Consider the following 26,929-nt stretch of genomic DNA (forward strand, 5'->3'; position numbering starts at 1 on the left):
AAATGTAATTCCAAAACCTAGAAAGTATACATTATGGAAGACTGTGTAATAAAATATGGAATATACAGTACTACGAAAAGTAAAATTATAATTTACCAAAGGTCAGCACATTTCCAATGAAGTAAATTGCATTCAAAGATTAAGAATGTACTTACATATCTTAACTGAAACTAATGGGATGTATATACTAAACTTTGGTTGATTCACCCCCTCTACAACTATTGTTTTCTAAGAAACAGTTAGCATGACTATGGAAAAACAAAGAAACCACAGTCCCTTTTCTTACAGGTTCTCATTTTTTATGTTATACATGATGGCTTTTGTTGGAGAAGCAGATTTTTTGCCATTTTTGGAATTATTTATATTTATTTCCATTTTTGTAAATCACTGTATGCCTTCTGAAAAAGTTGTTTAAAAAAACCCCCATAAAAAAGTGTGCATCCCTCACCTGTAAGGAATGTGTAATGGATACTTCCCCCATATAATTTCACTTCTGTGCAGAAAGAGGGGCAAATACTTTACATCCATCTCAGAAGTTTAGGTCCAATTAGCTCTCCAGCACAGCCACTTATTAAACATACACTTCAGAGGAAAAGCCAACAATTTTCCATCAATAACGCAAATCTACTGATGATCACAAACATCCAAAAATATGATGTCTTACAGGATCTTTTGTCACATATCTAGTATAACTATTAAAAATTTGCATTTCAAGTTCTTTGCTCTTTAGCAGCATCCACCAGCATCAGTTCCTATTTTTTGTTGTTCAAAAAATCTTCTCTACTTAACAATATGTACATTATGAACAATAACGTAAAATCCCCTTTAACCCAATAAACAGACAGGCCATCTGCTGAGGAAGAAGAGTTGGTATTATCTCCTTTAGGGACAAATGTCTATCTTATTTCGATGATCTAGTAGGTTTTGAAAGAATAGTCATGCATAAACTATGACACTTGTTACATATATCTTTTTTCAGCATATTGCACAATGCATATGAAAAATATACATGCTGCAAAAGACATCAACTTCACACAGAGGAATTAAGATGTACAAGCTTTAGATGCAACATACAATATATAATCATATGTAAGTCTAAAAATTTTAGTAAAAAAATTGAACCTGAGTCAATTTATCCACAGGTCAATCTATGTACTGTAACTCTTATTTTTTTAAAAAAAAGATAAAAGGCAAGAGCACTGACGCTGCCCTCCACTTACGTATGAGATCTACTTATAGTCAAGTAGATATGGTATATGTGGACCAAATCACTTAGGAACTACAAAATTCACAGAAGCACTATTAATTTTTTTAAAAGTGAGCAGTTAAAGTAAATTCAACAGGTTCACCTCTTCATAATCAAATTATATCTGGATTCACCATAATTCATTTCAGTGGATTAAAGCAAAAACACTATTGATCAATGAGACAGACACCACCATCAGTATATGAGTGTACAAAACAGCTTTCATAAGATTTTAAAGCCAATGTGTATAACAATTCCAAAATCGAATGGTTACATTTACAAACACACATGTATACACATATTAGCCAAAATAAAGAAAGGCAGCACTGAACCTACCTGTGTGACCATACTTTGCATGTATGGCGGTTGCGGCGGTTGCGGTGGTGGCGGCTGCTGCTTTTGCTGAGCAGCACTTTCTATTGCTACTTTTGCTACAGTACTTGGATCTGCTCCAGCTGGCACTGCAACCATAGTTGCGCTGCAGCCAGCTTTGTTAGGGTCACTGATTGTAACAATTCTAACTCCTACTTTATTTGGGATTCCTGGAACAGTTTCCCTATCATTATCATCTGCTGGCCTCTTTACAGTTTTGCATTCTGCTGTGCCATTAGTCGACCAAACGTCAGATGACAAGGGAGCCAGGGAGCCACGAGGGCCTGAGTGAGGAACTGCTATGATTTGATGCCCCTGTATAACAGAGGCCGTTGACTGTGGTGAGACAACTACACTTGGGCGTTGCTGAGGCACATCTGAATTCAAACTTGAAGCTAGAGGTCCATTAGGTACATCAACATTAGTACCACTAAGTTGCTGGGTTAACAGTTTTGAAGCCTCTTGCGTGCTGCTTACAACAGACATACTACCCCCACCTAATACAGGCCCATTAGAAAACCTTTCCCCTTGATCACCTTTGGCAGCATCTTGTTGTGTGGCATCCAAATTCCCTTGTTCTACTGGAGAAATCTCACCATTTCCTACATGATTGGAAGTTTTGTGATTTGGAATGTTTTTGCTTAAATGGGAACCATCACCTTTTTCAAAGTCACAGATTCCATTAACAAGGGGCTTCCTCAAATCACTTTTCATTTCCTGCATGACTGGTTGTTCAAAGTTCTGTTTTCCAAGAGCTCCATTTTCACCCAAGTCTAATGATGGTCCGTTAGGGACCTGTGAGAACTGATTGGCCTCATTCTGAGTTTTCCCTGAGTTAGCTGGAGGTAGACTGGAGTCATGCTTTCTTCCATTTAGAAGACTTCCCACCTGCGTTTCAGTTTCCTTTGCATCGCCATTGCTGGTGCTTGCAGTTCCTCTTCGGCAAGAAGGGTTCTCCATGACCTCAATTTTACGCTCATGAATGTGTAAACCTGTTGCCTCCTTTGCTTCTTCTTCCTTTTGGCAAATGATTTTATCTCCTTTGAATGGGGGAGCAGTAGCAGAACATGTTGATTGTCCAGCTAGAGGTGCTTGGGTAGGTGGAAGCGCTTGCACCTGAAGCCCAACTCCTGTCTGTGTTCCACTCATTGTAATTCCAGCTGGAGCAATGATCTGAGTTGCATTTCCCTGACTCACAGTTGCTGTAGCAAAACTAGTATTTGGCACAACTGTTATGGTAACCTGATTGCCAGAAGTCCCTTGGAAAATGGTTGCTGGACTATTGGAGATCAACTGGCCTGGCAATATTTGTAAGTTGGAAATAGGAACAGTTTGTACTGTTCCTTGGGACTGGATTGCACTCTGGACCAACTGAACATTTTGCTGTCCAACTAGAAGTGGTTGAGCTGAAGACTGTCCTTGGACTCCAAAATTTGTTGCTTGGTTGTTAGACATCTGATAAACCACCTGAGGGCTAGGAGCTCTTGCATTGTTTGGAGGCGGAATCTGTGGAGCTGGGAGAATAAGTTTACCACCCGGAGTAGAAGGGCCTCGTTTAGGAAGCAACAATTGTTTTATCAGACTGGATTCACTAGGTGGTGGCTGGCCCACCCCAGGGTTACTTGGCTGGGGCTGAACTTGCATTTGTACCTGCTGCTGCTGTTGCTGCTGAACTTGTATCTGGGGCTGGGATGGTGCTGGTGAATGCTGCTGCTGTTGCTGCCTCTTCACAGAAAGCATCTGGCTGACAGTGGGAGGTGGACCTTGTGTTTGAGGAGTGAGAGATGAAGAAGATATTACTGTAGGAACTTGGTTGTTTGAAATTGGTCCAGGGGATGGTGAGGATGATGGAGTTAGGTTTGGCTGTCCACCCAGCTGGACAGTTTGGCCACCTGGGATTGAAGCTGGATTTGTAAGAACAATTTGGTGAATGGCTGGTGCATATGATGGACCTTGCTGAGCTGGCTGGCTTACAATCACGACACTTTGCTGAGGTGGTTGAGGTGGTGACGGCTGTGACTGCTGCATGGGCTGCTGTACCACTGTTGTAGAAACTTGCTGAGAAGGCAAAGGCTTTGGTGCAATGTTCTGAAACCCAACCCTAGCCGTTGGTGGATTTTGAACACCAGCAATTGTAACCACCTGCCCAGTTGTGACTTGGAAATTCTGAACTGTAGTAGCAGAAACTATATTGGATGCTGAGGTTGTGACATACTGCTGGGGCGCTATGATGACTGTGTCTTGCTGCTGGTTACCAGCTGTGGACTGCTGAGATGATGTTTGTACTGGCTGTGATGATGTGGTAATGAGCTGTTGACCCTGGGAAACTGTTGAAGTGCATGCTGGTATGTTCTGTACTCTGCCAAATATATGACCCTGAGGTACAGCTTGTTGAATTACTGTAACAGGAGTGCCTGAGGGTATTTGTCCAGGTACTACTGCATGTAAAGGGGACTGTTGAATTACAGGCTGATGAAGCAAAGTCTGAGAACTGACAACAGTAACAGATGGTTGTGGTCCGGCACTGCTAGGATTTTGATTTGAAGTCTGCACCCCACCTCCCACAGCAATAGTAACCGGAACTGCAGACTGGGGGACAGTGCTCTGTATTACCGTGGCCTTCACTACTTCACAAGAGGCTGGAGTTTTATTGTGTATGACTGTCACAGGAGCATTTTGTTGGTGGTGACTGTGAAGTGAAGGGTTCTGTGGTATCCTGGAAACAGTCTGTACAACTGTAGGTGCACCCTGAATGGGAAAAGACATTTGTGTTGCAGTTAAAGTTGAAGACTGATTGCTGACAGGGGTCCTCTGAAAGTGGTTTCCTGCACTTGGTGGTCCATGTGGCCCTGCTGACCAAAACAAAGAAATAAAGTTAATCTGAAGTGGGAACCCTGAAAGCAACCAAATAACATTTCAAAACAGAACTATTAGTATCTAAATTAACCACTCTGTATTTGAATTATCTGTAGACCCAGCATTAATCACAGATTTTGTGCATACCAGAAAGAGGTTCTGGGCAAATGATCTACTCACTCTGAAACTGCACTTCCCCTTGCTTTATCACTACTGCTATGGCCCATCGCAGCTAAATGGACATTCAGGTGATTGAACAGTTTCTTTTGGACACCATCGTGGCTTTTCTGTTATAACCTATAGGCTTGGGATTTAAACTGTTCAGTTGTAAACTGCATTAACAACCAAATCAACCACAACCAGCTGAAGTGAAACTTAACAAAAAACAGTTTTCAAATTTTGTGAATCATTTGTTTTAGCCATCTGATAGTTAGGACAAGTACACAAGAGGCCACGTCATACCCTAGCCCACTATGTTTGAAGGGAAGTGCATAATCATCTCTATCAATGTCCAGCAGACTGAGGTTTATCTGGAGACTGGACTCCCTACCTTTCTGGAACACTATGGCAAGAGGAAGACCATCCTGTCTTCGCATCTACAAGCCCATGAGAGGCAAAATTGCCAGAAATTTGCTTCTCACCATCTCTACCCTTCTAGAAAGAACTTACAACAAATCATATATACTAGTATATGCTTGCCTTTCCCACACAACCTGCCTGCCTTGTAAGTCCAGTCACATATCACTCTTCAGAAGAGAAGGGCAGTGCATGTGAATTTCAGACTTGTTACCACGCCACAAAATGTATACACATATATATAGGGCAGTACTTCAAAAAGCTCAACCTTTTATGCTTATGGAGTCTGAATCAAGATAGACATTATACAATGTTCACAATATCTGAATACCTGCTGGTGAAGGAGATGGAGCTACATCAGAAACAGAATCAACCCGGACAATTGGGGTTGAAGAAGGTTGCTGCTGATAGTACATCTGTATAGGCAGTGGGATAGCCCTCCTTTTTACTCCTGCCACATGAATATGTGCCTGCCCATTGTTATTTGGATCCTCTATTCTCTTCACGGAGTGATTTGGAAAGACAGTTCTGTCAAACACAAGCAAACACAAATACAATACTGGCAGCTATAATATAGCACTTGTTTTTTCTTCCATTGATTTCTTACTGTATAAAAGCTGCTTTGTACAGAAGTATATTTCCTTAATACTGTGGTAACCTACACCATTCAGATACTCCTGCAAGGAACTGTTGGACATTTCACTCCTTGCCAAAAGTGATGATTTTGACAGTGGTGAATGTATCAATGCTTCCAGCCAACATTACTGTAAGCACAGTATTCTTCATTTTGTGGTAATCATCTCATGTTTCAGGACCAAGCAAGTGTGGGTATTAGCAAAAGAACTGGTACAGAGAGAAGAGTGGTAGAGTATAGGAGGAGAGAACAGAGCAAATCAGAAAAATGCGGAAAACAAAGAATACTGTGAATGCTATTCAGCCTGTGAATTCTATTAAGTTAGTTTTGAAACAGAGAAACAAGAACTAAAAGGTTTCAGTTTTCAAAAAGTAGAGAAAAATAAAATGGAAGCTCATTTTGGATTTTTTATATAATTTTTGTTTCTCCTTTTGAAACTACTACTGCCTTTAATAATACAAGATTTATGACAAGTCATATCAAAAGCACACTTTACCCTAATATTTGGCAATCAATCCAAACTGTAGAACATTTTAAGATTCCCAGGATGTTTATTATAGGAATGAATTCAACTTACCGGAGGCATTTATAAAATCCTGTTGACGTTAAAATTCCACCTCGAGCTAGTTTACTGCAGGTGGAGAGATATTCAGAGTACATTTCAGCTCGGGAGACTGAGCTGTCTGAATTCACCTCAAAATGTGCATTCAACCTAAAAACATAAAGGGAAAAAGAAATAGAATAAACACATTGCAAATATTAAATATCTTCCCTCTTAATGTTACTCTAATTTTAAAATATTTAAACTCAATAAGCACATTCTAAAATCACTGACATAAAACCTCTGTGTCTGTACAATACCTTATGCTACTTCATGCATTGTGTGTTGAGCCTGTGACAAGGTGGAAGGGGGGGTGTATTTTATACCACAGGCTAGCAGTTGGTAGCACTCCTGATTTTTAAAAAGTAGCCATTAACAACAAGTTTAGTTATTTTTAAAAATAGGTAAGACGTTTTCTAAGGCAAGTATAATGGCAAAAAGTTATTTGGGAGGGCTAGAAACTATCCAATCAGCCTTAAATCCCATTTTTGGGGGTGAAAGGTGGGATATAAATCCAATACAGAAATAAATATTACTTCATTATGATTATACTTTGTGTTCAAAATTAATCATAAACTAGTTCAACGTAGTTCTGAATTGGCCTCATGAAAAACCAAAAGTTATCATATATACTTGTGTATAAGTTGAGAAATTTAGGTCAAAAAATTGACCCAAAAAACCTGGGTCAACTTATACATGGGTCAATACAGTAATTGGCCCGAGCCTCTCCCTAGCCAGGCTGCCTCCACAAGCAACATCCGGTTGGGGAGTGATCACCCACCCAAAAACCTCTCCTTGGCCAAAGGAGCCTGGCTACAGAGAGGCTAGGAAGGGCGATTGCTCACTCAAAAGCCTCTCCTTGGCTGGGCTTTTTTTCCCAGGGAAGGAGCCTGGCTAGGGAGGGTGATTGCTTGCTTCTCCCTGGCCGAAGAAGCATGGCCAGACTTTTTCTCCAGGGAAGGAGCCCAGCTGGGGAGTGGCCAGGAAAGGTCACCAGAAGCCTCTTTCCAGCCCAGCTATCTCCCTGAGAGAAAGCCCCACTGTGGAGAGGCTGGGCAGGGCATGCAATCTCCCTGCAGCTTGTCCACACCTCGGGAAGTTTGACCCGCGACTTATCCATGGGGCATACCAAAATCCATACTTTTGCCTCCAAAAGTTGACCTCAGCTTATCCATGAGGTTGACTTATAGTTGAATGTGTACAGTATAAGTACCGTATTTATGTATCTTTTAAAGCTTTTAAAAAACTACCAAAAAGTTGGTTCAATACAAATGTTTTATTTCTCTTTTATGTCAGTATAAACATTTCCAACCTATCTTAATGTTATTAACATTAATAAATGTTATGGATCAAAATGAAGTTGTGTAAAAATTCACTGGCACTTATGAAAGAAAAAAACATGATAATATTTAAACATGAAACACATCTTATGAGGAAAAAGATACAAAATATTTAGCACACATCTTAAGACACCAGCAAACTCAAAACAATGCTGGAAAGTACAGTTAAATAATCTTACTAAATTTCATTTGCATGCTATTATCTGAACACTGAAGAACTTTAAATGCAAAGTGATTTCATCTTTTCTAGAGATAGGCTTCAAGACCACAAATAAAAACCTAAAAAACAATGGCCAGAATCCTGTTGGGAACTTACAAATGCACAAGCACTGTATTTATGCTTCTATGTAGTTCCTGATCCCCCAGTCCCCACTTACCAAACAGCAGTGGGTGAAATACAGCAAACATTTGAACAAATCGGCAAATGTTTTTTAAAAACCAAGATTACAATATTTTTGCTTTACGTTTTTAGTGATGACAACTATAACAGCACCAACAACAGAAACTCTAAAAATGAATAAAACAAGCTAGAATATTTCATGAGGGGTACAAATGCTTGAACAGAATTCTATACAGTGGACCCTTGGAATCCATTGAGATTTGGTTCCAGGACCCCACTGCTCTAGATACCAAAATCTGTGGATGCTCAAATCTCATTACATACAATGGTGTAATAAAACTTTGTCCCTTATATAAAATGGCGACATGAAGGTTTGCTTTTTGGAATTTTATGTTTTAAATATTTTCAGCCCGGAACACACGGGCCAAAAAAGCAGCTTCCAGACGCTTTGGGGACAAGGCGTGCAACTCCATGGACATGGCCCAACTCCATTAGGGCTAGCCTCAAGAAGAAGAGCCCTCCCCTCCATGCCAACTGTCATCATCTGGCCTGGGAGGGAGTGAAAAGCCAGGCCCAACTCCATCAGGGCTAGCCTGAAGCAGAAGAGCCCTCCCTCCATGGCAACTGACATCATCCAGCCTGGAGGGAGTGAAAAGGCAAGCCCAAGTTCATCAGGCCTAGCCTCAAGAAGAGCCCTCCCTCCATGGTATCTTGGAGGGAGTGAAACGGCAGACCCAACTCCATCGGGCCTGGCCTTGATTAAGAAGAAGATTCCTCCCTCCAGTCCATCTGCCTTGGTCCAGGCCTCAGAGGGAGAGAAAAAATACAGCACTGTGTAAATTTACAGTGCTATATAAATAAAGCTTAATAATAATAAAATAATAATAATAATAATAATAATAATAATAATGCACACCCCCAGAGTGGCCAGCAGCCACTCTGAGGTTGCCTAAGGTATCCCAAAGCAGTTGGCAAAAGTAGAAGTGAAAACTGCTCCTGCTGGCCGCTCATTTGGGATTGTGGTGGCGGCCCACTTTGAGAGTGGGTCATCCACTCCTGCCAGTCTGCTTCACCCCTTCAAGCTATGGATGGTTGTATCTGTCGATGCAGAGTTTGTGCACCTGGAGAGTCGACTATACTCACCATTGGCATGCAAATTTTTCACTGTCTATTTCTACTATTCCTGGTGGTGGAGCCACATGTTGTGGTGTTCTTGATGCTATGGAAAAGAAATAAAAGTCAAGGTCAAAAATGGTTCTTCAGCAAATTATTTCTGTCTCATTTTCATCCCTACTACTCAATCATAATTGTTTGCAACTATATGAGACCTCACAACAGTAGTTCGAAAGGTCATGGAAATTAGCAAGTTTGGAATTCTACCAATCAGCAGACATGTTTTGAACTAGCTGGAAATGGACCACATAAAACAAATCTGCTCTGGTTGTTAATAAAACTAATTATCATAAGAAATCATAACACCCAATACAGTTAAATGCCACTATCAATTTTAATGGAATAATTCATCCTCCCACAGAGGGGTCAACACAAGCTTCAAGAAAACTCTTTTGCTTCTCCCACTTCCTGATATACATGCACTGCAGGCCACAGCTGGAACAGGAAGTATGTGTCTATCCCATCTCACAAATCTAGCCTTCTTTCTCTCTTTTGTTCAAGCCAAACTCCCATTCCCATGACAAGCCCTATTTGCTGCATGTAGGCACCATCTTTTGTGAAAAGGTATATGTGTGTGTGTGTGTGTGTGTGTGTGTGTGTGTGCATGCACACGCGTGTGCCTTCAAGTTGACTGTTAGGTTATGGTGTCCCTATGAATTTCACAGGGTTTCTTAGGCAAGAAACACTCATAGTTTTGCCCGTTTCTTCCTCTGAAATGTAGCTGGTAGCACCTGGTGTTCATTGGTGGACTCCCATCCGACCCTGCTTAGCTTTCAACATCAGACAGGATCTGATAGTACACTGAAAATAGCAGTTAGTGTTTTTACAATGATTATGTGTTCACATGACACAAATCATGGAGAAGAGCCTGAAACAAAACTTTTTTCATCACAAGATCTCTACTTCCCATTACAAGATCTACACATCAACATCTATCAAGGAACTGAGGTAACATTACACTGTGACATATTATATATAAACATGACAAAGGGAGAATTTACATGTGAAGGCCTTTGTGCTTGCCAATGCATTTTATCTTGTGCCCAGTAAGAAGCTACAGAGCAGATGTTCAGGTCATGTTAAGGGTTACATTAGTGGTGGGGGAAGTCTTGGGAAGAAAGTGACTGAGATCTGGAAAAAGACCGGCATGAAAAGACAGCTTCCAGTTGGCTTGGAAGCATGGCGTATGCACGACGTGCGCTTCATGTCAGCTGGTTGCCCCCACATGGACTGGCTTCTGGGCGCCCTGGTGGCATGGTGTTTAGATGCAGCATGCCACAGGAGTGCCTTAAAGCCACCATGGCGCAGAAAAATCAGCTTTTTGCTGACACAAAAAGCTGAGTGGGGTTGCGGCATGTGGTTGCTGCAGCCCTGATCGAGCTTTCTCAGGGGTCACTTGAAGCAGCCCCTTCACAGCCATCTGTTCCACCCCTGAGTTTCGTTTTAGAGATATTTTCTGCAATATACAAGAATATGTTTAGATGTTGTCACAAAAGAAGTGAAGTTCAGTATTTGACTTGGTTAGTAAAAGAATTGCAAATTCTAAGACCGCTTTCTGCTTGTAGCATATTCATCAATAAAGATTACTCTTTAAAACCAGTTGAAAGAGTACAGTCCTGTACTCATTTCCAAAAGCCGTGCATTATATGGAAATATGTTTTAAAGGTCAAACTAATATTATAAATTAAATATTCAAATAGTGTACAAGAACTCTGGCCAGATTGACTCGCTAACAGTGTGCCTCATGCAGGTGGGCCTTTTCATCTGCAGCTCCCAAACTATGGAATGGCCTGTCGGAGGAGATCCGGAACTTTACCAACCTTGACAGCTTTAAAAAAGCTCTTCCGGCAGGCCTTCCCCGAGTAATCCACCTAGTCTCCCATGAACATGGACCATTACAGAAAATTCCCAAAATTGTCCACCCCGTCTCTGACTGATTTGATTGCATGATTTTAATTTTAATTTTTTTAAATATATATTTATTAATTTTTTACATAATACTGTAAAATACATTTTGTTACGATACTAAGCTCCTATTTAAATTTACATATTTACATTGTTGTTCCTTCCTTTTATCTTTATCAATTCCATCTATTTCTCGTCAGTACATTGTAACAGAACAAATTCCAGATATAGACATGTGGATTTTAAAAGTATATGATTAATTTTAATTGTTTTAATTATATTTTACTATGGTATAGTTGGGGGGAGGGAATAATAGAATGTATTTTAATGTATGATGTATTTTATACCGCATTTTATTTGATGTTGTAAGCCACCTCAATCCTGTGGGAGAGGCTGTGTAATTTTTATTATTATTATTGGCTGGAATGAAGCACTGGCAAAATTACCTCAGCTTTTCATAGCACTGAACTCTGCTTTGAAATTTGACAAAACCAGAACTGGGATGGGTTTTCTCTCACAGTTGGATATAGACTGTGCTGACATGTACCTACTGGAGAATGAGACAACTTCTGTGATACTCTTCTTTGCTAAAATAAAAAAATATTTACAAACCACTTTAAAAATATGTTACAACCAGCAGGGACAAGTGTCTCTTTTTGGGATTCAGAAATCTGTCTCTACAAAAAAGTTAAAGGCAGAAACACACAATAAAAGATACCCTACATAAAATCTACTGTGTAAGTGAAATACTAACCTGGGACAGGAGGTGCATGTGCTTGTGATGAAACTTGCTCCACTGCCTGTGGCCTAATTTCAGATAGGACCTGGTGGTTGGTACTCTGATGTTCAACAAGTTTTACTGCACTGAGTGCATCAGGTCCAAACATCTGAATGTCCATTGAAACCAAACATACTAATGTATCTGAAATGGAAATATCAATCAGTACAATTATTGTACGAACACACAAGGATGATAAATTGATGAAATTTCTATATACAACTGATGCATAGATTTTTGTAGGTTTCTTGGGCTATGTGGCCATGTTCTAGAAGAGTTTATTCCTGATGTTTCTCCAGCATCTGTGGCTGGCATCTTCAGAGAAAAGATGCCAGACTCTTCTAGAACATGGCCATATAGCCCCCCCCCCAAAAAAACCCTATAATCTTGGTTGTTATTTACCCTATTATTTACCACGGTATTGTCAGAGTATTACTCCTTGAAACCTACCTATGTTCCACAACTTCGGACAGAACAATATGTGTAAAAAGTTTATATAACCTATTGGTTAACATTATTTACTTTGTGCAAAGAACCTGAACCTCCTTGCTAAAAAATGTATGGGATTTTGGAACAATGTATGGCATTTCCCAGGTGAGGCTCATCCAATGCACTCCTGGTGTGCTGACCCCTGTGATTTCCCTAAATACGGGAAATTCGACTGCATAATTTGTGGTCATGCCAGACAAATCTTATCTCTTTCTTTGATACAATTAACAGCTTGGTAGATGAAGAAAATGCTGTAGATATAGTATATCTTGATTTTAGTAATGCCTTTGACAAGGTTCCCCATGACATTCTTGCAAACAAGCTTGTAAAATGTGGGCTAGACAGGTAACTGTTACATGGATTTGTAATTGGTTGACCGGACGAACCCAAAGGGTGCTCAACAATGGCTCCTTTTCACCCTGGACAGAAGTGACCAGTGGGGTCCCACAGGACTGTCCTGGGCCCACTGCTATTCAACATCTTTATCAATGACTTGGATGACAGAATTGGGGGCATACTTATAAAATTTGCAGATGACACAAAATTAGGAGAAGTAGCTAATACCTCAGAGGACAGGATCAAAATTCAAAATGACCTGAACAGACTAGAAAGCTGGGCCAAAGCTAACAAAATGAATTTCAACATGGAGAAATGTATGGTATTGCACTTAGGGCGGAAAAATGAAATGCAGAGATATAGAATGGGCGACACCTGGCTGAACACGAGTCAACAGTGAGATGCGGCAGCTAACAAGACCAATGCAATTTTAGGCTGCATCAACAGAAGTATAGTGTCTAGATCAAGGGAAGTAATAATGCCACTCTATTCTGCTCTGGTCAGGCCCCACCTGGGATATTGTGTCCAGTTCTGGGCACCACAATTTATAAAGGATGTTGAGAAACTGGAGCGTGTCCAATGTCAGAACCCTTTCATTCATTCTGGGTTCTGTCATGATGGTGTAAAGAGTTTAGATTAAGTCGTCTAAGTTAGTAATTAGTTACATGCACATTGATGATATGTATATACCATCTTTAACTTGTTGTATGTTGGAATGTTTGAAGGCAGACAACTAAAATGGTGAAAGGTCTGGAAACCATGCCCTATGAGGAATGATTTAGGAAGTTGGGGATGTTCAGCCTGGAGAAGAGAAGGTTAAGAGGTGATATGATAGTCTTTTTTAAATATTTGAAGGGATGTCATATTGAGGAGGGAGCTAGCTTGTTTTCTGCTGCTCCAGAGACTAGGACCTGGAGCAATGGATGCAACCTACAGGAAAAGAGATTCCACCTCTACATTAGGAGGAATTTCCTGACAGTAAGAGCTGTTCGACAGTGGAACACACTCCCTCGGAGTGTGGTGGAGTCTCCCTCCTTAGAGGTCTTTAAACAGAGGCTGGATGGCCATCTGTCAGGTATGCTTTGACTGAGAGTTCCTGCATTGCAGGGGGGTTGGATTGGATGGCCTTTGTGATCTCTTCCAACTCCACGATTTTATGATTTTCATTTTACAAATAAGTTTATAATTCTTGTTGTGTTAATATCTGTCTGTCTAGTTGTATACAGATGTCAATATTACAGTGCTGGAGACAGGAACTGGCCAAAGCCACAGCATAATGAGTTAAGGATATAATGCAGGGCTGCAAAACCTGAGACAACCCTACCTTCTCTTTGATAGGACAACTCTTTAGGTTGCCCAAACCTCCCTCTGCCACTGCCAATTTTTTCTGAATTCTACTTATTTTACCACTGATAACTGATGTCCAGTTTTATCCCTAGTAACTTTCATACAGATCAGTATCGAGATCATGGGATATGAATGAATGAACCTTAAGCATGCTGTCTACATGGCTGAAAAGGTTGTGCACTCTGGATATATTGTAATATATACCTTGGTCTCCTGAGTCAAGACCAAACCTCTCCCCATGCTGAATAGCACTGCTTCTCCATTATGTCATAGAAAACATATTAAATGTATTATCCATGACATTTGTTTCTGCCCAGCATTTTAAAAAATGGCTCACTCACCTATACTTTTGTCAACTTTAGCTATCTTTGTGCAAGCTACTTCACCCATTTCAGTGAGCATATAAAGCACCTCCAGAGCAGATATAACAAGTAGTACATCAGGCAATGTTAGATGACAGATTATTTCTTTATAGGACTCTTGATCTACATATTCACAAATTAAGACACCATTGTCTTCAGCTTTACAAAGATTAGCCAGGATTTCCATGCCTAAAACACACAAACAGACATATTTTAGAGGCAAAAAATCATTGTCTACCCATCCAGATTAGACGGTGTAACTGCATAAGAACTTACCTCTCATTTTTAAGAATCTATCTCTTGACATTAAGCATTTTGTAACAGTATGAAACATTAGATGAGTTGTTTTGAAATCAACAGGATCCAACAGTAGCTGAAGAAAAAAGAAACACAATTTAGTATCATTTATAATGGCTGGAACTATTCATATTTTTAGTTACTGAAATAACAAGGGGGGAAATTCAATAATCAAAAATTTCAAAGGCTAAAATCAATGGGATTTACCTTGGGAGTACAGAGAAATAAGTATGCAAATAATTCAGTACAGTGGGCCCTCAGTATCCACAGAGGTTTGGTTCCAGAACTCACAGCACATACCAAAAACCACAGATGCTCAAGTCAGCATTTAACATTAAAAAACTAACTCCCATTATGAAGGCTCTGCCAGAATTTAAACACTTCCCTGACCCTGTTCCCTACCTTTTCAGCCCTCCCACCAGAAAGCTTCTGCCAAATTTTAAATCCCTTTGAAACCTATCCATCTCAGGGATGGGCAGCAGATGGAGTGGGGCAAGAAGGTGTATTGGCAGGAAAGGGGTTTAAATTCTATCAGAGGTTTCTTTGTGTAAAGGTGGGAAACCAAGTGAGGCAGGAGTATAAATTCTGGAGAGGCTTCCTTGTGAGACAGTAAGAAACAGAATGAGTTTAAATTCTGGCTGAGGCTTCTTTATGAGAGTGGTAGGAAACTGAGTAAGGCGGTGTTTAAATGTTGGCAGCAGCTTTGTGATATGAAGGTGGGAAGGAGAGTGAGGAAGAGGTTTATGTTCCAACTATGGCTTTGTGATGGGATACACATCCATGGTGAAGGGAGGTATCAGCTTGCCCAGGTCTTGCCTCAGCCTCTACTCTGGCCATTGCAAGTTAAAAATAAATAAACGTTTTGTTTCAATCCATGGGTTGCTCAAATTTGCCATTATTGCATCTAAAGACACTGTACTAATATAATTGATATAACTAACTTTAATGGGATTTACTGGCAACTAAATGTGCTAGGACTGTAGCCTGAAAAACTGTATGCACTTTTCCAACAGTAAGCCTCAACAAACACAGTAAAACGTATTTCTTGTTCTCGGTAGGACTGGGATCTAGATTATGTCCTTGTTAATTTCCACTTCCCATCTGCTCTAGTCAGCACAGCAAATGAGGGGAGTAGTAATTTGTCAACATCTGGAAAGCTCAACATTATTGTATCTTGCACTAGGTAAAGGGTAAGGAGAGTATGAGCCACAGGATCTATGTGGCCCCCAAATTCCTTTTTCTGACCACTGGAATTCCCAAGATGGTCCTGATAAGTCCTTGGAGCCACTAGGTTTTTTTTAAAAAAAGACTGACCCTGTTTTGGCCTCAAAATCTATTTAAAAGCAGTCAGAATTGCTATTAAAATGCCACATGACTTTGGTTTTATTTTTACACATGGTGCAGCTGCCAGGGGTGCAAAAACAGTTCTCTTTCCCATACCACCCTGGCCTAGGCACTTCACTCCTGGCTAACTCTGGATTTGGAGTAAACACAGAAGTCTGTCAATAGTTTTAAAATATACTGGGGATAATAAATATTATTTATTTAGAAATGATTGCCCTAAATTTAATGAGACTTACTCCCAAGGAAGCAAGGCTGTTCCAGAATTTTAAAAAAAATTATCTTCTTGAATAGTCATTAGCTGATTATAATACTTAGCTGTTGAACTAAGACTTTCTTCTGGCAGACATATTAGCATCATTTAAAAAATATTTTGATATTCTAGTACTTTATCTCCTTAATTCCATTTCAGCTATTTATTTTTACTGTATTATCGGACATTCTAATGACTGTGGTTCTTATATTTGTAAATTGCCCTGAGGCCACTGCCAGTTGAGCAGCATAGAAACATCAATCAATCCATCAATCAAAGAAATGAAACATCATGTTTTTTCACATGCACTAGAAAGAAAGTGGCAAGCACAGTTTTCCACTGTGACCAAGAACACATCAAATGCATTAAGAGAATTCTTTGAGGCATTAATTCTCAGAGGTGTTTAGAAACTCCTGTTACTAGCAATTTGTGTCTTTTTATTTTAGTAGTAAATATGGTATTTTTTTATGTTGGAAATTACTGTCTCAGATTATCTTTTCAATTGGAATACTGATAAACATTATCACATGTTGATGTGGCAGAGGAAAAACTAGTGTTTTAATCTCACTCATGCAAACCACAATTTTAAATCAAACTCATTATTCCCACTGTAAGATGCATTAAGTAATATCCCCGTATACAGAAATAAATGTTCTGAAAAAACAACAAATTGCAGGTTGGGTCAAGTCTTCAGTCATGACCAAGCAGTTCCACTGTTTTCAATGGTTCTACTTTAGGTACGACAGTCTGGATCCAATTTGTTCTGCTACAAAATATTTGAAGAAATAGTATGAAACAGGAAAAAACCTGAAAAATCACCAATACCCATTTGTTTCTTTTTAATATGCAAGTTCCAAATATTTAAACTCTCTCAACATTTGTGATTTAAGCTACTAATTTATAGGTAACACCTTTCTTACCTCTGCAGCAATGTTTCCTAATGTGTCAAGCCCCAACTGTCTTAAAGAAATAAAATGACTGTGAGCAGAAAGTAACAAGAAACGAAGACAGGTACGATTAGCTGCCAAGAGTTTAACATTTCCCTCCTCAAAGGAAAGATTTCGTAAAATCACTGCAATTTGGAGAACCCGCTGTCCTTCAATATCATTAATGCCCAATTTGCGTGGTGGATGAAATAAAGACTCCCATATCCAGTCTTCTGAAGCTGTATCTATAAGAGATAAGATATTCATTTTAATGGCCTCTGCTCTAGATACAGCGGATATAGTCTAATGTTTATTTGATGTTACTCACCTTGAGATTTGTTTCTGTCAGAAATAAGGTCACGTACTTCATTATCTTCAACAATATCTTTCCAAAACTGCACAAAAATAAATGAATGTTTTAGTATGAAGTTACCTTCAACTACGTATTTTTTTCTAATAAAAAAGCAAGTATAATATAGCAATGGAACAAAAATGATACCATTGTATCCTTGATAAATACATAATTTCTGTGCATGGAGGGAAAAAACCATGGCAATAAAAATAATATTGTATTTTGGCATAGGTTTACAGGCTTCTGACCCCAAAATGCTTCTTTGCCTTCAACAGCTAAATGCCTATTGAGAAGACCAAAGTGTATGCAGGACAGAACTGTGCACTTTCAGGATTTCACCCTCTTGTGCCTTTCTTTAATATATCTCCTGTTTTCAAGGCCAGATGGTGGCATCCTTAGTTTAATGTGCCTCATCTATCTTCTTTAAAACTTTATGGCCAATGCTATAATATTCTTTAATCTTGTTATATGTTGAGACCATCTGCCCTTTCCCATTTATTCTAAGATGGTTTTGTTTAACACCATATATCTCTTTCTTTTGTTTTAAAAACTGCTTGGTCAAGAAACTTATATTTAAAGGCAGGAAAGCAGCAGCTATACTAATATTAATGTTGAGGAAGAAAACAAAATGTAAAGTATATAACTAAACAACTTTAACAATCTTATTTCTCCAAGCAAAATCTATTTTCTATTAAATGTAAACTACCAGAAATAATACTTCAAAAGTTTATTCATTTTCTTTTATTTCATGGATTTATATCCCGGCTTTCTCCCACAATGAGATTCAAGGTGGGTTTACATGCTGTTTACATACTATACTCCTTTAAAAAGACATCTATGGCAGGATACAGACCGCCCCTTTGGGGCGGCCTGCACACGCCCCTTTCCCCGATGGATCGGGGCCTCAGCTGCCACAATGGCAGCCCCAGAGGCCTTGATCCACCATTTTTCCTGGCCTCGGGGAAGCGGCAAAACGGCACTTCCCCGCGGCCTGGAAAGGGGTGTCCTTGGGGCTTTATGCCCCAACACCCTGACATCGGCGGGGAAAGGGAGAAAGGGGCTGCTTATCCCCTTTCTCTCTGTATCGCTGGCACAGCCGTTTAAAGGCTGCGTCAGCAATACACGCAGCAGAAGGAGCTCCAAAACAGAGCTCCTTCTGGCGCCGCTGAAAGGGTGCCAGGACGTCATGTCCGTGCCACGTCGTTTGGCTGCGGCGTGAACATGACATCGTAATGGCGGCGCCCATGTAGACAGGGCACCGCCATTACAACGCCGTGGTTACGTGCTAGGGTTGTGGGGCGCCTGGAAAGAACGTCCCGAGGCAACCCTAGCACGTATCCAGGCCGGCACTTTGCGCCAGTCTGGATAGCGCCTATGTATCACTAAATAAGATGGTCTATTTAAAATTAAAGAAAAGGGAAAATCAGGATTTCCCACATAGAGATATTTTTAGAAGCAGTGTTACTAAATGGCATCTTTCAAGCAGTTTAATTTTGTAACTATATTGTAATACTATATACAGCATAGCCTGTATAAATAGATTCTGGAATACAGCCAAGTGTCTTACTTTAAAAAAGGAAAAGGAAAACACCCACAACATACTCTAGCTATTCTATTTATGCTAACACTGATCTGTGAGATATTCTTGAAAGTATCTTTCTCAGACTCAATTGTTTCAAATGATGAAACTGGTCAGATTCATACACCCATCCACATATAACACGAACACACAGGACTCAGAGTGCCACTCCACTATGGGAGAACCATGTACATTTCTCCACACTTCTGTCAAATCCATCCCCTCCAACTTTGTATTTAAAGAAATACATTTTGGGGATAAACCAGAGGAAGAGAACTAGGCAGGGACCTAGACAAGGACACTAGACAAGGAAACGGCATACAAGAGGAGACAAGGCCTCCTACTGGTTGTTATCTACTGCCTACTAGTACAGATTTAACTGATACTATGCTAGCTCTGCCCAGAGCAGACCACAGAGTTCAGTGTCTCCTTGGCATAGACATTCCCATCCAATGCTGGTATAGCCTTCACTCTGCTCCCAGGAAGGCTCTCCAGCTGATGATACTCCATCAGCTGCCAGTGATCTGCCTCCTTACCTAGTATGAAATGCTTTTCCTGCAGATAGTGGCAGGTGTATTTCTGAAAGGGAGTCTGGATAGGCAGTGTACCTGCACATCCACCTTCAACTAGGAGATGAGCTGAAGGTGCTCATTATGCCAGATTTTGCAAGGTGTCTCCTCACTGGAAATCACAGGTGAGCACAGAATAGGCACCCACTCACTACAACATTTTCACTGGGGGGGGGGGGGGGTGAGTAACTAGCTGTAGCAGGAACTCCAGGGAGGCCAGTGTAGCCTGAACAAGAAATGCAGCAGTGGAAGCAGAGGGTATCAATGGTGGTGATGAAATCATGAGCATTTGGCAGACTCATGCTGCCACAACGACCCACACTGCTATTTATAATTGGGGAAATAACACTCAATATTCTATCAAAACAAAATATAGTATATTTCAGGAAACCAGTGAACAACTTAAAAAATATTTTCACATTTTTTCATTAAAAAGATTCAGAATTTAACTGTGGTCTATAATAATCCAGTCTCTCTATTATCTCTTACTGTCATCCAGATGATGAAAGTTTCCTATAACTCTCTCTCTCACTTATTTTACTTGAAAAAACTCAATGCTTTCCATCCTGTTCCATCCTTAGACATTCCTTTATTGTTTTCCTTAGTATGTGACTACTGCTTAAGACAAAATACACTGATGAAGAATTAATATGGTATTCTCACAAAAATACTTTTGATAAGCTCTTTTTAAAACCATAAAAATTACCTTAACAAAATCTCTATCCGTTTTCTCCTTCCATTCGTCACCAAACACAGTAGAAAATGAACCTAAAGCTACAAGTTAAAAAGCATTCAAGTTACAGGTTTTTTTCCATGAACAGTGCTGATAATATTACAAATAATTTGAAAATATCAGATTTACTATACTGTAGTATTAGTATTGCAATTCATTGGAAATGGCATAGATTTTTTTTAATTATCCTGAAAAGTGCCTTATTTTGAATGGGTTGAGGAAATCATAGATTACAACAAGGATAGAAGAAAAGAGATTTCTTCTCATAAGGCCCAGTCCACAATTAAAGTAAAATTCAAAGGCTACACACACTGGGCTAACTGAACTGACATTACAGAAATATTTTATTCTCATTGCTTCTGAAAAATAAGAATATATATATGCTATATTTGTACCATATGCCAGAAGAATAAGCAAAAACAAAACAATAACTTAACCCCAAATTTATTCTGAAGAAACAAACTGAGCTATGAAAATTCAAGCGTTGTGCTCAAAACGTATTATGCAAATAACATTCAAGGTAACTTGCTTACTTGCAATTCTACTTACTTTGATCTCAAACTCATATTTGAATTTTTATTTGAATTTTTCAAGAAAGATTTTTTCTTAGAAGGAGCTAGTGTGACAACTGCAATGAAACTGGGGACGTGATTGTCAGGGGAAAGGATATAACTTTCAAGTTATAAAGGGGGACATATCACAAATATATCCCTCTTTATATAAATGGACACATGAATATTGAGTAGTACCTTTCATCACAGCCTCTGATGTACCTGAATACCTGAAACTTTAAACCTTACTCTTCAAGTTTAAAAATGTGATTTTTAGAAACAGGTCAATATGACCTCTTACATACAACTGAATTAGGCCCAGGACAGATGTGCCCAAAGAAGTGGCTTCTAGCCGCTTTGGAGGCACGGCATCCAAAAGACGCATGCCTCGACGTGGCCCAAAGCCACACTCCTGGTGGAACTGGTTGGGTCCTGCTGCCATGGCCTGATTTGGGAGTGAGCAATCCGGCTGCTGCAGTCCCAATCAACTTGCAGCCAGAGGGGACTGCTTTTTCTCTCCCATCTGCTCCGGCCCTGAGACACTTATTTTAACCAAAGTAAGGAGCTGTATGGAATTCCTAACCTAAAATTTGGTCTCTGGAATATACTGTAGTACTATATACAGCATAGCATGTATAAATAGATTCTGAAATAATACATTTTTTCAAAATACATTTTTAGGCAAGTGTGAAAAACCGTATCCTCTGGAACACACTTTAGACATGTGACAAAACTGGGTTTTTCCTCCTGAAAGAAAAGGTAATGCTAACAACTATTCTGAAGCAGAGATTTCTCTACATATTAGACCAACATTATGCAGAATATGCTTAGTTTTGCCCTCCCCAAGTATACAATTTCAGATATCATCCTCATACAAAGAATCTAACCAAAAATTTAGTCACTCAGTGCCAACAAGCTGTATTGCTACATAAAATCACTAGCTCAGTTTTGAAGACTACAGAGACATATTTCTTCAGCATGATTCTCACTCACCCTGATCACAAAATTAATGTCACTAATTTGTTAAATCCCAAATTTCACAAAGCTAGTCAATATTTTGGAACATACCTTTGTCTACACTGAATGGTGGCAACGCAACACATACTTTATATATAGGAACTACAGCGAATACTAAAAATATTCAAATTACTATGAAACTTAAAGAAGCATAAAAGTTAAAAAAAAATAAGTCTTTACATATAGCAAGATTCTGAAAAAACAATGAGATTTCTTATTTCCTAACTGAACAATGATGGACAAAAATACTACACTAAATACAGATAAGGTTACTGTGATCACATAATCCTGTTAATTTCATAGTTTAACGTTATAAACCAAATTATCAGTTAGGTGCAATGCTAGAAAGGGACACCCCTCCAAGGAAAGATAAAGTTTGCAGGAATATTTAGATGCACCTGACTACTTATACTCATCTTCTCTTGTGTGCCTTCTTCTCATAAATGCAGTAACTATTTGCATAAATTATTCTAGATAGGAAGGAAAATGCCATGCTGGGAATTATTAGAAAAGAGATTGAAAAGAAAACTCACTCTGAATTAACACTTTTAGGGGCTGTGCAGACGGCCCCAAAGGGGAAGCCTCTATCCGTCTCTTTTACAACCAGATTGGGACCGCGACAACCGCACACCACGGCCCCAATGTGGCCTTTGCAGGGTGCAATAGGTGCAGTGCCACTGCTTTACAGTGCTCCTTCAGGGCTGTGTCATGCAGATGGAGCGCCAGAGGAGCACCATGATGCTGGGCGCTATGTGGAGCGGCAAGTGGCATCATGCTGCCCTGGAGGCAGAATTGGGGTTTGCATCATGTGGACGCTATGCCCTGATTCTGCCCCCAAGCTGGCCTTTAAGGCTGGTCTGCACAGGGCCTTATTTAAAATAGATCATATAGGCCCAGTCCAGATAGGCCGAAAAGGACGCCCTCGTCAAGTGCAAGGGGTGCCTCGGGGCGGCGTTTCTAGACGCCCCTCGCATATGACGAGGGCATCAAAATGGCAGTGACCTGTACTGACGGGCACCGCCATTATGATGTGCTGGATGCATAGCGTCCGCACGTCATGCCGCCATTACGATGTTGCGAGTGTGCCATTGGCGCACTGCGACATCGTAATGGCGTTGGAAGAAGAGCCCGCTTTTTGAGGGTTCTTTCTGGTCTGCAGGGAAGCCCCGCGGTCTGGAGGCTGCAGCTTCCCCACGTACCAAAACTAGGTGCCGGGAGACCGTCCTTTTTGGACGGTCAGTCCCGCGCCATAGTTACACCTAGAACAGTACGTGTGCTTTTTATAACCCCATGTTTAAAAGACCTTTATACAGGGGGAAAGGTCAATAAAAGGACAACAAAGATTATTTATCTGCTCTATTAGGAAAAGTTTGACTGCTTGGGACTATTTATGCTGGTGAAGGAAAGGTGCTAAAGAGACAGAACTGGTAAAATTTTACCTATCATAGAGAGATGGGGTACAGAGAATATTTTCTCCTTTTTGCTGAAGCTAACTGGCCGTGGATTAAAAACAGATAACAGATAATATTAATACAGGTTGAGTATCCCTTATCTGAAATGCGTAGGATAGAAGTGTTCTGTATTTCAAATTTTGGAATATCTCTATTTGCATATAGATAATACACAATATACTGCACAGTTAGTGTAGCGTGTACTGTATTTGTGATACTTGTGAGAGACATGTAGCTGGAGAGAGACTGGAAATCTGTGAAATGGCAAGAATCCAAGTGTAATGCTCGACATGAATCCATGCTCCCACTATTTCACAAAACATCACCTCTCTCTCCAGTCTCATGTCTCATTCGTTTGCTGCTTGTGTCATGTATAAGATGTGAAGCTGGAGAGAGATGGGGGATCTGAGAGATGAATGGAGCACCACCACCTTCACCTCAAAGGCAGAAGCAGCAGCTGGCAGCAAAAAGTTTTGGTTTTTGAAGGTTTTAACATTTCTCGAGTTGCAGTGCTCAATCTGTATATGGAATCTACTATAAGAAGATGGGGTGATGGTCAGTACTACAACAGTGTAATCCTTTGCATATTTACTCAAAAAACAATATAGTTCAATACAGCTTAAACCCAGAATTAGACGCAGGACTGCAGTCTAAATGGCTTTAAAATAAGAAGGCCATATTTATGGAGGATAGATCTGTTAATAGAATAAATTTTATACCATACTGCCCAAATTAAGACATAGTCTTCCTCTGAATGCTTGTTGCTAAGAGAAAAATGTTAGGGGAAGACTGTTGTTTTGATGCTATATTTTAACCTTCCCAGAAGCGTCTTTATGGTGCAAAGAGAATACTGGACTAGATAAATGACTGATCTGATGCAGCAGGAATAGTCAGGACATGCAGGAACTAAAGAAAAGAAAACAAGAGAGCTCTACAATATATAGCAGTACAATTACTCTTTAAAGAGTTATTCAAATTATTAACTTACTGTCATCAAACACCCCGGCATTAGCAAGTAATAAAGTGATGATTTTGGGATCCTTTTCAAGCTGCATAACATGCTTGCTTTCATTTGACAGAAGAGTGCATACATTAATAGCAAAGTCCACTTCATTTGGGAGTCCAGATAACAGAGAGAGCACCAATTTATTATAGTCATTTGGCGAATTAAAGTCCATAGATAGCCCATAACTTTGTCGAAGAAAATCTATGTGTAAAGGCAAAAGTACACAGTTAGGTTAGCTATGCACCTATCATCTCTTGGGGCATCCCTCCCCCAGGTCTCTACAACAAATGCAACTATTATTAACTATTTTTTCAAAATTTACCTGACACGCTGTGCTGCTGGTAATTATAGGAAGATGGAATTGCACCTATAGGAAGTTGTGGCTTTGGATTGCCTGGTTGTACCTCATCATCATCCTCGCCAAAGTGATGCACTTTCTCGTACTTTTCTAGGTAACTGAAATAAAGAGCAAGGATTTTTCACTATGAATAATATCATACTGTATGGTTATAATGCTGAAGAAATAGTAAAATTGCTGCAATTTAAAAGCTTATTGAGATAAATTTTAATTCAGTACTTCTAGTTAGCTACACTCAATTAACATGGGCTTCTGGAGCAGTAGATTTGGTTTGAAAGCACAGAAATATTTTTTAAAAAACAAATTTTAAAATAGTACATTCCATAATTACATTAAGTATTATCATATTGCCCTGAAAATAATTCTAATTTTAAAACTTCTTCAACTCCCCACACCTACAATGCTTTAGAGTAATTTTATCAGATATACCTATATATCTATAGTCGGGGGCAAAGATTGACTACATCTTTTACAAATTTGATACCCATATGATAGCAATAATTCAGGTGCTGCCATTAAAGGGCAAAATAACTGTTCACAAACTTGAACATAATCTTCAGGCTTCCCTTCCCATGATGTCCCCATATTGGCAGAAATCAATGTTTGATCTCATTACATACAGTTAAAATCAAACATCTAGAAGCAAGACTAAAATCAGGACCCTAGTTTTAATGCAAACTATTTTCAAAGTTCACACAACACAATGGGTTGGCACAAAACTAAGGTTCAGTTCATACAATCATTGTTTGGTAGCTCAAGTACACAAAACAAAGTTGCACATTGCATTCACCTTCTTGTGCACTAATTCCTTCATCCATTTCTGTTTTCCCACTAATCACAGTTTGCCATGATATCCAACTACAGAAGTGCTTATATACAGTAACTCCATTTGAAATCATAGATTGAACACTGCCAATCATTATTGGCTTATAATGTTTAGCCAGCACAACAACTAAAGGTTAAAGAAAAGTAATAAACGACCCAAGAAGTTACTATGTGAGGGGGAAGGGAGAAGACAATGGGCAAAAGGAACACATTTACCATCCTTCAAATTATAACAATATAGAGCAGTGGTAACTCAAAGTGGTGGTCCATGGACCAGTAGTAGCCCACAAGGCAACAGCTGCCAGTGCCTGGAGAGTTTCCAGAAAAGAAAAAAACAGCTGTACTCAGTGGGCTCAAATATGGTACCAGCCACAGTCACACTGGGGGTGGGTGGGGGAAATCACTAGTCCCATACAGCTGATACATTAAGAAGCACTGGTTCTAAGGATCAGGGCAAAATGACTACATGGATTGTAATCATCCTTCCTGTGATTAAGAAAGAAAACAAAAACCTTTTCTATATTAAGGAAAAAGCCTTTTCTGTGGCTGCCCCTAGACTTTGGAACTCCCTGCCCAGGGAGACCCGAATGGCTCCTTCTTTGATGGCCTTCTGCCAACAGGCAAAAACCTTCCTCTTCAGACAGGCATTCAAAACAGAATGCTTTAAAAGAATGGCCTGAGGTACTATATTGTTTTAATGCATTTTATGCATTTTTATCTTTTTAAAGAATTTGATATTTTAGCACTGAATTTGTTTTAATTATTGTAGTAATTTAATCCTATTATAGGCCTGATTTATATGGGCCTTTGTGGCGCCCCTGTCATGTGCTAGGGGTTGGCCGAGGACGCACCGTCTATATTGGCCTCACCCCTAGCATGTGATGGGGGCATCAAAATGACAGCGCCCTGTACACATGGGTGCCAGCATTTTGACGCGATGGATGCTTAGTGTCCGCACTGCACATTGGCGCATTGCGGTACCACAAAGGTGCCACAAGAAGAACCCGCTTTTTGCTGGTTCTTTTTGTCCCATGACGGAGCCGTGCGGTTTGTCCACTGCGGCTCCCTTGCGGAGCAAACCAGGGTGGCAGGAGACCACCCTTTTTTGGCGGTCTGTATCCCGCCTTAATGTACTATTTTTGCATGTTTTTAACTGTATGGTGTTTTTTTTAATGTTGTAAGCCACCCTGAGTCCCAGTCCTGGGAGAAGGGAAGGATAATAATAATAATAATAATAATAATAATAATAATAATAATAATAATAATAATAATAATTAGATTGAAATTCTATATCCTATTACAGAGGAGTGAGCCAC

At 39.8% G+C, this 26,929-nt stretch overlaps 1 protein-coding gene and 1 pseudogene across 1 annotated transcript in view; one reads left to right on the top strand and one right to left on the bottom strand.

Moving 5' to 3' along the window:
* Window positions 1-26,929, bottom strand: part of ARID2 (AT-rich interaction domain 2) — a 119,371-nt gene that overhangs the window by 27,875 nt on the left and 64,567 nt on the right. Inside the window, 12 exon segments of the mRNA XM_042468106.1 lie at window positions 1,583-4,470; window positions 5,382-5,578; window positions 6,262-6,396; window positions 9,109-9,184; window positions 11,798-11,965; window positions 14,335-14,544; window positions 14,632-14,728; window positions 17,167-17,417; window positions 17,501-17,567; window positions 20,379-20,446; window positions 24,413-24,631; window positions 24,753-24,886. Of these exon segments, the coding sequence (XP_042324040.1) occupies window positions 1,583-4,470; window positions 5,382-5,578; window positions 6,262-6,396; window positions 9,109-9,184; window positions 11,798-11,965; window positions 14,335-14,544; window positions 14,632-14,728; window positions 17,167-17,417; window positions 17,501-17,567; window positions 20,379-20,446; window positions 24,413-24,631; window positions 24,753-24,886 (4,510 nt within the window).
* On the top strand, window positions 12,374-12,504 carry LOC121932343 (annotated as a pseudogene).

Source organism: Sceloporus undulatus, chromosome 5 (assembly GCF_019175285.1).
Source record: "Sceloporus undulatus isolate JIND9_A2432 ecotype Alabama chromosome 5, SceUnd_v1.1, whole genome shotgun sequence".
Taxonomy (NCBI): domain Eukaryota; kingdom Metazoa; phylum Chordata; class Lepidosauria; order Squamata; family Phrynosomatidae; genus Sceloporus; species Sceloporus undulatus.